Raw genomic sequence first — 14,174 nt, forward strand, 5'->3', positions numbered from 1 at the left:
CTAATTCTCGCACCTCCTGGGGAACACTCCCACCGCAGACACAGAATAGGGCCCACCTACCCGATCTCCAAGGTCTCTCCTCGAATCAGGCGTAACTTCCGGAAGAAGGAAAGCGACACCAGGGCGTAGGACCGGCGGATTTTTAGATACCCTGAAATTTCTTCAATGAGGCCAAGGTTGGCCTCCAGCTCAGCCGCCAGGTTGTCTAAAGGGACGAGGATAGCCAATGAGTCTACAGAAACGTCTGCATCTTCCGTCATCCCTTGGCCTCCTGTCCAGAGACCACTGGCCCCTCCCCAGGTGCCCCTTGCACAGGACAGGCGTATGCTGAGCCTGAGGACCTGGGCACCAACTGCTTCCTCTGCCCAAAACATTGTTCTCCCATAAATCTGCTTGGTTTGCTCCACTGAGAACTATAAGCATCCCTCTTTATACCAGAAATTTCTAAAATAGCAACTCTGTTTATTCTCTATTTTGGAGGGGGCAGACACCAGGCTGCTTTTAAATAAAATCCAACCTGCTTTTAAATAAAGTTTTATTGGTAAAGGGCCACTACCAGTTGTTCACATATGATCACGGCTGCTTTAATCCACCACAGCAGAGCTGAGCAGTCATGCAGAGACTGTGTGGCCTGCAGAGCTATGGGTATTTATTATGTGGCCCTCTGGAAAGACGGGTCACCCACATCCACTCGGCCTGTCACTCTGCTGTCCTCCTTCACAGCGTGGGGTTCACTTTGCACCCGGCTTGCTTACTTGTAAGGCCCGTCCCTCAGGGGCCTGCCTTGTTTCTTGTGAGTATTTGATAAAATTTGCTAAATACATACACAAAGGGATGCCTGTTTGCCTGAGACAGTATTTCTGGAAACTAAGACCTGCAGTAGGGCATGTGGCCTGCTCACTGAAATGCAAATTCATGATACCCCCCACTCCTAGAATACCCCAACTCTGGAAAATCAGAATCTAAGGGGGTCAGGGTCAGAACTGAGCTGTGACTTGCAGGTTTGGCAGCAAACTCTTTGAGGAACTTTACTGGCTGGGGAGACCACCTCAGGGTGTGGGTGGCATCCGGGCTGTTTGCCTCTGCACTGGCAGGGAAGGAGAGTCAGCAGTGCCCCAGTACTCACTGCCCCCCCGGATATTGATGATGAGGCTCCCGTTGATGACAGTGCAGCCACGCAGCTCCTGGGCAGAGGTCACCGAGTCGATGGTCTTCTCACCCTCCAGGATGTGGCAGACTTTGGGGCAGGGGCCCAGGCATGGGGTGCACATCAGGCTGAGGGAAGGGCAGAGAAAGAGGGTCAGGACCCCACATGGGAGGACACCAACGGGCACCCAAAGATGTGGTGTTTCACTGCGGCCAGCGAACTCTCCACTGAGGGGGCGATCCCAAGAGGGCATCCAAAAGCACCCTTGGGACCCATCCACTCAATACCAGGAGCACCACCCCCAAGCAAGATGCCCAAAAATATCTCCCAGTGGCATCTCCTGGGGGGAACTGTCCCAAGTGAGAGTCACTGTGCTCAGTAACAAACATACGCTGCTACTTCGGGGTGGTGGGGCCACAGCATCACCCCAAGTCAGAGGTCTCATTACCCCGAAATGCCATGGAGACGGGAAGTAGCTGAGCTGATGGGCCTGGCAGGGGACTCAATTTGCCATTATGCCAAAGTGGAGAACTCGCAGGTGGCAGGAATCAAGCTGCTACTCCATGGAGACTGGACACTTGGCATGCTGTGTGGGGTCTGGTGGGGCCATGTATAATAGGACCTCACACTTGGTACTGAGTGACTGGGGCAGCCCTGGCCCTGCCTGCCTATGCACTGATGTCTTCAATTTACAACCTCCAGGAGGCCTCTGAAAATAAGTCCTCCTCCACCCAGGATCTCTGAGGTCAGTTCTTGGCCGACACAGTCCTCCTAGGTCCAGCAGGACACAGGATCTGGTCAGGCTGGGTGCCACCTTCCATCCTCCTGGGGTTTCAGAGATGGGCACACACCCAAGTCAGTCCAGTTGGTGTTTTGCTAGAACTTCCTGGAAGGAGAAATTATTTTCCTTCTGGGGTAGCTGAGAGCTCATTACTACATAGCTAGTATGGGGCAAAGAATGGAGAAGAGGCTGTCTGAGAACAAAACCAACGTAGGGGATGGAAAGTCAAGGTGGAAAGAAGCTGATGATGAACTTGAGCACCTGGATGCAGCTGTGCCTGAAGCCATTCCTAAACTTTTGCAAGACAGACAGCAACAAACATTAACCTTGCCTAAGTCAGTTCAAGGTTGGGTTCCATGGCATGAAATCCCAACATTCCCATCGCACAGGCTCAGTTTCCTCCTTTATGAAATGGAGATAATAACAGTACTACTCCCAACAGGCTGTAATAAGAACTAAATGGCATCTACCACATAAAGCACCCGACACACAGAAGACAGAAATTGTTGGTTGTTGTCATGACGATCCCTTTTTATTAGAAGTATTGTCGTTGGACTGCCGTTCCTGCGGTCCTGAACAGCCTGTTCTTCAGAACGACCTTCACGGTGGTCACGTGTGATACAGACGCCATCTGATCTCTATCGGGCCCTGGGCTTCGAGACCCTTGGCTTTTCCTGGCTGTTGGAGTGCCCATGTTATGCTGATGCGGTGACTGTGAGGTCCCTGCACAGTGTCCAGGTGGGTGGTGGTCAGCAGGAATACACTGGGCAAGGGAGTGACCCCCAGGAAAGGGAAGGGGCTGAAGGTTGGAGCCCAAGGGCTCAACCCCCATTTAACAAAACCCCAATAAAAACTCTGATCGCCAACCAGTGAGGTTTCCTGACTGGCGAATATACCGACATGCTAAGGGGGGGCCTCTTCTTCCACAGATGCACAGCAAGTCTGGCCAAGGCTCCAAGCTGTAGCTGTGAAGACACGCAGAGCACAGGCCCCATGCTGTGCTCCCACGCATAGGTGCCATCTGGAAATTCGCCCATCCTGACGGCCGAGTCTCCAGCCATGAGGCACAGCAGGAGTGAAACAACTGGGTGAAGATGTCGGCACCCCCGCCCATGAAGTTCACTCTTTGAGAAAGCTTTGAAAACCCTCTTCTCTTGTCCCACACCCCAAGCCCCACTCTTGTTCTTTAAATGAGCCAGTGAAGACTGATTTCATGAAACCCCAGTCGCCCCACTTACTGGACCCTAATAAATACATTAAGAAGGCAGAGCCCTAGGCCTGTCCATCCCTCTCTCCTTCCCTCTCTCCCTCTCTCTCTCTCTCCCCACACCTCACCGTGTGGCCTCCAGGTGGTCCACAGGTGTGCTGAGCACTCTGAGGAGAAACCCAGGTGCCTGGTGCTTTCTTGCCAAAGCGCATCCTGCAATTCTAAGAACCACGAAAGCCGGTCCAGCCACAGCACTGGTCCCGGGGGGAAGCATCTGGGAGGCCCAGATGTGTGCCCAGGTGAGCACAGCAGGTAGTCCTAAGAGGGGGTGCCACCATCAACAGGCTTGGGGACAATTTGGGTCCCCAAGTTGTAGCAAATCGTTATACCCAAAGGATTTGTGTGAAGCCCCCAATGTACAGCCAGATGATCACAAGAGCAGGTGGCCCTGGGGTACCCCAGACGTGGCTGGCACCTGAGGGGAGAGCAGTCTGGTGGGCGATGAGACTTTACCTTGGGGACCTCGAGGCACTGACGCGCAGTGTTTAGCGCGATGCTGACTGCAGCACGCCCAGAGGAGCCAGAGCGGCTGCGGTGTAAACAGAAAATGACCAAATGTTTGGGTTCTTTGTCGTTTATCCAAACAGTCACTGCGCACTTACTGTGTGACAGGTGACATTCCAAGGTGGAGGCCAGCAGTGATGGCCCACGGCCGAGCCCAGCCACCACCTGGCCCGTGAAGGCAACGGCTGGGCCGAGCACGCCCAGCGGCTCTCGGCTCTGAGGGCAGAGTTGAGCAGCTGCGACCGAGACCATATGGTCCTCAGTCGAAAATATTTACTATCTGGCTCTTTGCCAACGCCTGCTTGAAGCCACAGGCTCACATGCGTGGACGCAGCAACCCACTTCATCTGCGCTGTGGGAGAGCAGCGTGTCCCGAGTTCTCTCCAGCCTTCCCGGCGAGAGGCGCGGGCGCTCACTCACTGGGCCTGGGCTTGCAGAGGAAGTGCCGGGGGCAGCGTGGCATTAGCAGACAGGCACTCCCGGGCATGCCCTCCCCACAGAGACCCATCCCAAGCCCGGCTCACATCTCAGGGGCTACCCCCCACCATGCCACCACATCTGACCCAGCCCAGGCCAGACAGACCCACGCTCAGCCCACGAAATCGTCAGAGATCACCAGTGGGTTCCGCTTAAGCCACAGAGCGGGGTGGTCTGTCAGCTCCGGTAGAGCTGACGGACACTGGCACGGGGTGAGCGGTCTAGGCGGGGAGAATGGAAACATTCACAATTAAAAGTTAGCTCGGGGTAAATGCCGGGGAAAGATTTAAAACTGAGCAGTGTGCCCAGGGCCAGGAGATAGCCAGCTCGGGCGGGCAGGGAGTCTCGGGGAGGATGACTTCTAAGCTGTGGCCTGAATGATCAGAGGAAGCCAGCCGTGCAGAAACCAGGGGGGAGAGTGACCCGGCAGGAGGGGCAGCGGGTGCAGAGCAAGGAGTGGACTGAGCAGGCTGAAGAAGACACTGGCGTGACCACCCCGACGAGCATGGAGGGTGGCGAGAGCAGGAATAAAATGAAAACTTAGAGTCTGCAGGGGAGGCGTTTAGATTTCGTGTCCATGTCTTGGTGGGATGGGGTGGGGCGGGGGGAGGGCTACCGGGGCGGGGTTTACACAGGGATGTGGCATCCGATTGCCAAAGCTCCCCTTAGTTAGGGTAGCTGTGGGGGCAGGGGGGTGAGCAGGGAGACACTAGAGCTGATGAGTGATGCTGGCAGATAGGGGTGGGGGGCGGACGGAGCTGAGACCGCAGCAACAAGCACGAGAGGGCAAGAAGGATGAAGGGAACCTCCTAGATTTGGGGTCCTCTCCCTCTCCCCAAGGGAGCCCTGTCCCCATCACAGGCTTAACCTTCACCCCAATAGCTAGCCCCCCTCATCTCTAGAAAGAGCACCCTGTCGCCCCCTCCCCCTCCCCAGAGCCCGTGGCGTGACTACAGATGGCGAAGCCGGGGATGAGCGCACGTAGGCTTCCGGCCCCGAAAAACCCCACAACTCCTGCCCAGATAAGCCGCAAGAATGGAAGAAAACATATTTGGCCCCAGCTGATATCAAACCGCATTAGAAAATGAAACAGCACTAAAGTCTTTCCTAAAACAAAAGCTTCAGAAGGAAAATCTTTTTCTTGGTAAAATAAAAAAATGTCCACCCTACAAAGTAAAACACTGTGAAGACAGCCTGCAGCGAGCCGCGAAGACCCCGGCAGCCCCGGAGCAGGCTGGCGATGTCCTGGCGTTCCGATTCGAGGGGCCACCGCACCACCCACAGGAACATTAAGGAGGTCGCTCTACTTCTCGGGGCTTAGTTCTAATGAGGGAAAAATACCTTTAATTTAAAGCCAGTATCTTTTAGACAAACATCCCACCGGAAAACGTTGCTATCCACGCTTTATTTCAAACATTTTTAAGAAAATGAATCAAATGGGAATACGTCAATTTTCCCAAGCTCACTGATCAACTGCCTTCCCTCCAAAAAAGGGGGGGGGAAATAGCTCTGTGTGGCATGCAAAGGTGCTTTTAAAAGGCCTATTTTTGGTCCACAAAGTCACTCGATAGGTTTTATCAAATCGAGTAACAAAACATAGTGTACTTGCAGGTTTCACAAACACTAGGAGAGCGACTCACAAGACTGGTTTCCTTCCCACCCTCCCCAGCCAGGGACATAAAATTTCCCACCAGAACACGCTCTCTTGGCTGATTCTCAAGTCTGGAGAGGAAGATTTTTACGTAAGCAGGTCAGCTCAAGGCCTCTCAACGTGCGTCTGTTTCTGGTTTGTTTTGGTGTTGTTTTATTGTGTTTTTTTCCAAGCCCTCCACACAAAAACCAGGAAACAGATTTCTTTAAGCTTGGTGACGGCCCTTAGACCCCGAAATAGCTTTTTCTGGGCAGCTGAAAATACGAGCATAGTCTGCGAGAGCCTAAGAAACCTGACTCACCACCAGGGAGGCAAACCCTGCCGTTTCTCACCCAAGCAGTAGGAAGTGGTTTGACGGCACGGTCCTTCAAAGCACAGCATGGCCCTGAGAACCATCTAGAATTGAGCCTCTTCCTTCTTGGACCTGGGTTGATGCCAGTGCCCGCTTTGGCTCCAGATGAGAGAATGTGAGACGCCTCCTGGGCTCTGGCCCCCGCCAGCCGGCAGCCGTGTCAGCCGGCACAGCAGGCCCACGCGGAGACCCCACAAGAAGCCAGGCCTCTCCCCTGTGCCTCCTGTCCCCCAAGTGAAGTGCACTGAACCCTGGAAATGCTGTGCAAGGTACCCCAAATACTCACTTTCTGGCACTTTACAGAAAAATTCTGACTCCCGTTTCAAAGGCCAGGACCAGGGCCTCCCTGGTGGGCACAAGGGGTTAAGCACAGCACTGTGAGGCTATCCACAGCCTCTGTGGCAAGAGTTCTATCCCCGGCCGGCCAGGAAGCTACCCACATGGCGCAGCAGACCTCTCCTGTCTCCCCACTGCTCCCCTCAGAAGTGTATTTCAGTAGATTAGTCTGTTCTGCTCCCCATTCTGTCTCTGGTGAATCCTCTCACCCCCCGCACCTCTGGCCTGTACCCCAGTTTTTGTATGCATAAATAAATAAATCTTAAAAAAAAAACAAAAAACAAAGGCCAGGACCAAACAGGAACCAGAGCAAAATAGGGGTATCAGAGACCCCCACACTTGCTAAGCAGCAGCAGTTCCCTCATTCCTGCCATGAACCCTGGCTTTTCACAGGCAGCCTATCACCATCCCCATGCCCCCCCGACCACCCGGGCTTCCCCAGGACTCACTTGCTGGAATTCATGGTGTATCCGGAGGGACACTCGGGGACGCACTTGTTGTCATGCACCACATACTGGTGGCAGCCCGGCCGCCGTGAGTTCTTGCACTTGTTGTGCAGGTCCTGGCAGAAGCTGAAGTTCACGCAGCGCCAGTCCTGGAAGTGGTAGTAGGGAGGTGGGCAGGTCTCCACGCACCTGCCGTCCAGGTAGAAGTTGCGGCAGGCCACGCACTTGGTGGGGTCGTCCGGCTCGGAGCAGTTGCCCAGGCACTCGCTGTGACAGCAGAGCCCCTCGGCCGTGCAGCCCTGAGACTTGCAGATGGTCGGACACACTGTGGAAGGAAGGCAGCTGTGTTAGCTCTGCCAGGCCCCTGTGCGTGCAACTCTGGGCTCCCCAGAGCAGCAAGCAACACTTGGCAGCCCTCTCCCCATGGGAACACGTCCCAAGACCCCCAGGGATACCTGGAAGTCCAGGTAGTGGGAAGCCCTGTCACTGTTTCTTCATAGACGTGCTATAGAGCTAGGCACCTCATATGCGGCATATGTAAACTAGAAGAGTCAGATTAATGGTAATAACAGAACAATTAAAATGATAAACTATAATAAAAGTTATGTTAGTGTCCTCTCTCTCTCTCTCTCTCTCTCTCTCTCTCTCTCTCTCTCTCAAAATATCTTACTGTTCTCAGTATTTTCAGACCACGATCACCTCAAGTGACAGGCACAGAAAGTCTCAGATAAGGGACAACTGCCATAGTGACAACCCACTTCGATGGCACTTGCCAGACACAACTATTAATTTATTTCAGCCTCACAACTGGCCGTGTGCTCATAAATGTTTAACAACCAGGCTCATAATTGTTTAACAACTGCTTCAAGGAGCACAGAGAAGTTCTGACTTATACCATTTGGCAGTTCCCATGGTGTGAACGCTCCATCGTGGGCCCTTTCAAGCTGCCAACAAAAAGCTACCAAGCACGGAGCAGGCAGGGACACACGGGGCGGGCAGGGGCGCATGAAACCAGCAGCAAGGGATGCCCAGGGCGGGCAGGGACGCACAGAACGGCATGTCCACCACAAGCGCGACAGCAGCAACTCATCCTGAAAGTAACCTTCTAGGAAAACATGGTGAGATCATTAGGAAGTGGTGAGTTTTAAGGGTTAATTAACAATGCAAACATAATTAACGGTGAGGTTATATCACTTAGATATTAATAACAGCTTATTTCACAAGCGTTTCACAAGCTTTCTGAAAATGTCACCATTGGCTCAGGGGTGCAGCCGCTGGAATAAACAACCTATTATCTCCGCTTTTCAAACGAGGAAAGCAAGGCACAGGGAGGTCAAGCACCTTCCCCAACGGCCATTTATTATTTCAACAGACATTTGCTGGCCCTGATCTGGGCATCACAGCCGCCGCAGGGCCACACACCCCGGAGGAGGCGGAATGGTTACCCAAACACATAAATGTGTGACTGCATATGCAACCAGGACCACGCACCAAGCAACAAATTCTACAGCAGCGAAGGCAGTGACGAGCAGGGAGGAAGGAGAAGGCGCTGCAGTGGGGGCAGAGGCTGAGGCTGGTGAGGGTTCCCAGTCAGTGCACCTGGACTCGGTCACTAGAAGTGCTGGACTCTGCCCTGGCCTGTTCCCGCAGCCTAACCGCAGCCCCTCTGTGTCTCACCCTCCTCGTGGCTTCCATTCACCCGGGATGCTGATCCCTAGGCATCTGGCCTGTGCCTGGATCGCCAGCCCTCCTTTCCAAGCTGTTGGCAAACCTGGCCCTGAACAGTTGGTCTCCCTGGGGCTGCAGAGGTCTTGGCTACAGCATAGTCTGTCTCCAGGGCTCTCTCTCCACTCACTCCCTGCATGGCTTGAAAAATAGTTTAGAACCCGGAGGGTGTTTTCACTTCAAATCCTCAGGCTCTTTGTTGCAGCGAATGTTCCTAGCACCCGTGGGAGCCAGGGGACAGAAGTGACTGCTGAGGTTGCATTAACCTCTGAATGGCACTGTCTTTCTGCAAAGACAGGAATGTTCTCAGCCTGAGCTATCCAACATGGTAGCAACTTCACCCTGTGGTTATTGATTGTGATCCGGATGACTAAAGAACAGGTTTATTTTAAGTAGCAAAATACATTAGTATACGCTGAGTCTTAACCCCTTGCTCCACATATGCATAAATAAATAAATCTTTAAAAAAATACATTAGTATAAAATTCATCATATTGGGGCCTCCCTGGTGGCGCAAAGGGTTAAGCACCACACTATGAAGCAATCCGCAGTCTCTGCAGCACAAGTTCGATCCCTGGCCGGCCAGGGAACAACTCACATGGCGCAGCAGATCTCCTGGCTCGCCTGCTGCTCCTCTCAGCAGTGTATTTCAGTCAGTCTGCCTGTTCTGTTCCCCGCTCTGTCTCTGGTGAACCCTCTCACCCCCCCACCCCCATCTCTGGCCTGTACCCCAGTTCTTGTATGCATAAGTAAATATTTAAAAAAAAATTCACTGTATTAACCATTTTTAAGAGGCCTTAAGGACACATACACTGTTGTGCAGCCATCACCACCACCCATCTCAGAACTTATCTCTCCAAACTGAAAGTCTATCCCCATTAAACACTAACTCTCCATTCCCCTCCCCCAGACCCTGGCGCCACCGTCCTACTTTGTGCCTCTCTGGATGTGACTCCTCCAGGGACCTCATACATGAAGTCAGACAGGGTCTGCCCTTTAGTGACAGGCTTTCTCACTGAGCATCATGTCCTCGAGGGCCATCCACATACAACATGTTTCAGAACTGCCTTCTTCTTAATAGGGATAGAAGGGCCACAGCTAACATACTCAATGGTGAGAAACTGAAAGCTTTTCCTTCTAAGATCATGTACACAACTAGGATGTCCATTCTTACCACTGCTATTCAACATCGTACTGGAAGTTCTACCTACAGCAATTAGGCAAGAGAAAGATAGCAAAGGAATACAAGTTGGGAAAAAAGAAGTAAAACTTTTTGCAGGGGACATAATTTTACATATATAAAAAGCTCTAGAGAATCTCCTAAAAAAAACTATTAGAAACAATAAATCGATATTGTAGGGTGGCTAGCTACCAAGTCAATATACAAAAGTCTGTGGCATTCCTATATGCAAATAATGAACCAGAAAAAGAAGAACTCAAGAAAAAATTCCATTTACATTAGCACCAAAAAGTATTAAATACCTAGAAATAGACTTAACAAAGGAAGGCCCATTCAATGAAAACTATAAGTCATTACTAAAAGAAATAGAAGACACAGGAAATGGAAAGATATTTCATGCTCCTGGATTGGAAGGATTAATATAGCCAAAATGTCCATCTTACCCAATGCAATTTACAGATTCAGTGCAACTCCTAACGCAATTCCAGTGAACTTCTTCAAAGAAATAAAGCAAACACTATTGAAATTTATGTGGAGCCAACTAAGACCCTGAATAGCCAAAGCAATTTTGTCGGAAAAGAAGGCGGAGGGAGGTACCACATTTCCAGACTTAAAACTATCGTACAAAGCTACAGTAATCCAAACATATGGTATGGGGGGGAAACAGATACACAGTCCAATGTTAAAATTGATAGCCCAGAAATAAACCCACATCTATACGGACAGTTAATCTACAACAAAGGAACCAAGAGTATACAATGGAGAAAGGAGTCTCTTCGACAAATGGTGTTGGGGAAACTGGATAGTCATATGAAAAAGATGAAACTAGACCACTCTCATTCATAAAAATGAACTTCAATGGATTAATGACTTGAATATATGACAAGAATCCATTAAAAACATGAAGAAAATACAGGTAAAACATTCTACAACACCAGCTTCGGGGACCTTCTGGAACATGACTGAACAGCAAGGAAAATAAAATAAAAAATAAACAACTGGGACTACATCAAACTAAAAAGCTCCTGCACAATCAAAGAAACCATCAGTAAAACAAAAAGACACTCTACTAACTAAAATATTTGCACATCGTACATATCACAAGAGGCTAATAGCCAAGATCTACAAAGAACTCATACAACTTAATAAAAAGAGAACAAAGAACCCAGTCAAAAAATGGGCAGAGGATCTAAAAAGATGCTTTTCCAACGAAGACATACAGGTGGTCATCGGGCACATGAACAAATGCTCACCATCGTTATCAAGGAAAAGCAAATCAAAGGCACAATGCCATGCCACCTCACACCAGGGAGAACGGCCCAGGTCCAAAAGGCAAGAAGCAACAATCACAGGGCGCTGGCGAGGGTGTGGAGAAAGGAGCCCTGGGCGCTGCCAGCGGGAAGGCAGCCTGGTCCAGCCTGATGGGAAGCTGTGTGGAGGGTCCTCAAGAAACCACAGATGGATCCAGCAATCCCACTTCCAGGTATCTACCCCCCAAATACAAAACCACTAATGGACTCCTATGTTCGCTGCAGCACTGTTGACAGTAGCCAAGCCGTGGAAACAAGCTAAGGGCCCAGGGACAGAAGAGTGAGCCGGGAAGATGTGGTGTATACACACAATGGACTACTACTCAGCCATCAAGAGTGATAAATCATGCCACCTGCAGCAACGCGGTGGGCTGGGGGGGTGCACACACGTGAAGTCAGCCAGAGGAGAGGATCAGCACTGGATGGTGTCACTTGATACGGAAGAAAGGGAAACCCAGCAGAGGGTCCGACAAAGACAAGCTTTAAGACGAGCCCTTGAAAACTGACCGCAGGTGTTGAGTTTTCGGCGGGAGAGGGGTAAAAAAGGGGGCTGTAGGGAGAGGACCCATGGGCTCTGGTGGCAGCTACAGGGACTGCCCTGAAGGGGAACATCCTATAGTGTCAAGACACCAGCAAGGATGTAAAATAATTTAATAAATTAAAAAGGTAAAAACTTAAAAAAAATAGAATCTCTAACCCACTACTGTCCTGCAGGGTTTTGAGGGCTTTTATGTCACCCATTAAGATTTCATTTAATTCTCATGAGCCCTGGCCAGGAGGAACTGAGCGTGTCCATTGCACGTGGGGCAAGAAAAGGCCCAGGGCCAAGCTGGGCTCCGACACCCCAGGCCTAAGTGCCATATGGCCACCCGGGGCCCATGGAGTCTGCTCATCTTTGGCGACACTGTCCCCACAGGCGCACCACAAAGCTCTCTTTAAAAACCAGCAGCAGCCTTGGTTTCCTTGTCCATAGTAACAGAGACGCTGGCAAACAGTCCCTCATTCCTTCCCTGACTACACGGAATGATGTGGGCAAAACTTCGAGTTCTTTGATGGAGAAATTGTAGGTTAGATACGAGTTAGCTACTGTGGATATTACCACTATCATTATCACCGTAATTAACGATCTGTCTGCTGGGACCAAGGGCTGGAACTGCAAGGCAGGAAGCAATATATAAAGCAGAACAATTATCTCGGACCTGCAAAGGCCCCGCCCTTGGGAAGGCACATGTGGGCAGGAAGGGGCCTATTTCCTGGGCTGGGGCTGCATTTGAGGATCAACCCTGAAGTTCAAAAGAGGCGTCAGCAAAGGCCTAACAAAAACTTCCCAAACGTATAAGCCTTCCGGCTGAGACAATGCGCAGATAAGCTATCCGACACTTGCAGACGAGGTCAGAGGGTGACGCCGCCACTTTCCAGTCTGAAGCTGGCAGCCTGGGTAAAAGACCCACCTGAGAGTGAGTTAAGTTACCAGCCCAGAAGTCAGCAGACTTTTCTACAAGTCACAAAGCAAATCTTTGGGCCAGACAGTCCCCGTTGGGCTCTGCAGCTATGCTCTGCAGATGCCACAGGTACAGGCACGCTGTGCCCAAGCCAACGTCATTTACAAAAGCAGGGGACTGGCCGGGTAGTTCTCCAACCCCTACTCCAGAGACCCAGACCTGTGACGGAGCCACTATTCCTCTTAGGGCAGAGACTGTGGGGCGTGTGAGGGTGTGTTGGATCTAGGCGTACCCAGCAGAGATGAGAACTGCGTTGCCCCATAGGCTACAAAGGCGCCCTGCATCTAAACCTGCCATCTTATTTCAGCGACCAGAAATACTTTGACTTTACAACCTGCTGTTCCCTCAATCAAGGTGAGGGATTGCGTTGCTGTGTTCTGTAGCTCTTTTGCATGAGAGTCCAGTTTTTAACTTGTGAAGACGAGAACGATAAGTACAAGCCAGTCCCAAAGTCTCCCCTTCTGTTTCCATGTACTTTATCTTAGTTACTAGAAAAGCCACTGGGGCACCCTTCCCCGGGCCAGGCTAGAGGATGAAAACCCCCTAAGGTGTCAGATGCAGAGGGAGGAGGGGCTGGCTTTCCTCTCTCTGTGCCCTTCACTTAAAAAAAATAGAATCTCTAACCCACTATTGTCCTGCAGGGTTTTGCCCATTAAAATTTCACTTAATTCTCACAAGTCCTGGCTGGGAGGAAATGAGCGTGTCCATTGCATGGGGGCAAGAAGAGGCCCAGGTGAGGGGCTACATCTCTCGGAACCAGAGAGATGTAGTGCCCAAAAGCTTAGTGCCCAAGAGCCAAAACCCCCAGGCTGTTTCTGCCCAGAGACGTCAGTCTTTCAGGAGACTTGGGAGATCTGGGAGGCATGAACCTGCCCAGAACAGGTGCATTTGGTATGTGGGGGTGCACTACCCGCCCCTCCCCGCAAGCCTCAACCCCCACCAAGCACAAATTCCAAGGCCTCCCTGTTCCGCCCTAAACTGCCTTGATCCCAATTTCTCCGAATTCTGTTTCCAAAAGGCCCCAGCGTCCACGTCCACATGCCAAAGCAGCTACGCTCTTCCTGAAACCCTCATCTCGAGGGTTTTTTTCCCTGCACCCCACTGAGACTGCAGAGTGGACTTAGCTGTGTCAGCTTGGATGTAGCTTGGACCCTTGAAGTGAGTGCAACATGCCCTTCTCCACAGCGGCACTGTCTGGAGAGAGAAATCTACAGACGTGCCACCTGACCAAGGGAGGTGGCTCAAAGCAAAAGCAACAAGTGCACTGTGACACAGTTTCTCTACTTCCAGGCACTGCCCCTGGGACAAGAAAGCATAACCATGTACAGACACCAGGCAAGGCTGTTTTCCAGCTGCAAGACGTTCATCTGAAAGAGACACACACAGTGGGAGTGCAAAACGGGGCAAGCATTTTGGAAAACAGTTTGGCAGTTTCTCAGCAACTTCCATATACACTCCTCACCCTTACCACATAGCCTAGGGTCGGCCAGGTGGAA

At 51.3% G+C, this 14,174-nt stretch overlaps 2 protein-coding genes across 4 annotated transcripts in view; one reads left to right on the top strand and one right to left on the bottom strand.

The window, feature by feature from the left end:
* The window catches only part of LOC311182543 (olfactory receptor 7G3-like), a gene marked incomplete at both ends in the record, with an annotated part of 735,701 nt that overhangs the window by 391,804 nt on the left and 329,723 nt on the right, over nt 1-14,174 (top strand). The window lies entirely within an intron of this gene.
* INSR (insulin receptor) overlaps nt 1-14,174 on the bottom strand; it is a gene marked incomplete at its 5' end in the record, with an annotated part of 97,151 nt that overhangs the window by 30,957 nt on the left and 52,020 nt on the right. For all 3 annotated transcript variants that reach the window (XM_084251378.1, XM_084251377.1, XM_084251376.1), the window contains 3 exons: nt 61-205; nt 1,127-1,275; nt 6,965-7,286. In XM_084251378.1, the coding sequence (XP_084107504.1) occupies nt 61-205; nt 1,127-1,275; nt 6,965-7,286 (616 nt within the window). The remainder of the gene's footprint in view (nt 1-60; nt 206-1,126; nt 1,276-6,964; nt 7,287-14,174) is intronic.

Source organism: Talpa europaea (assembly GCF_964194135.1).
Source record: "Talpa europaea genome assembly, chromosome: 12".
Classification (NCBI taxonomy): domain Eukaryota; kingdom Metazoa; phylum Chordata; class Mammalia; order Eulipotyphla; family Talpidae; genus Talpa; species Talpa europaea.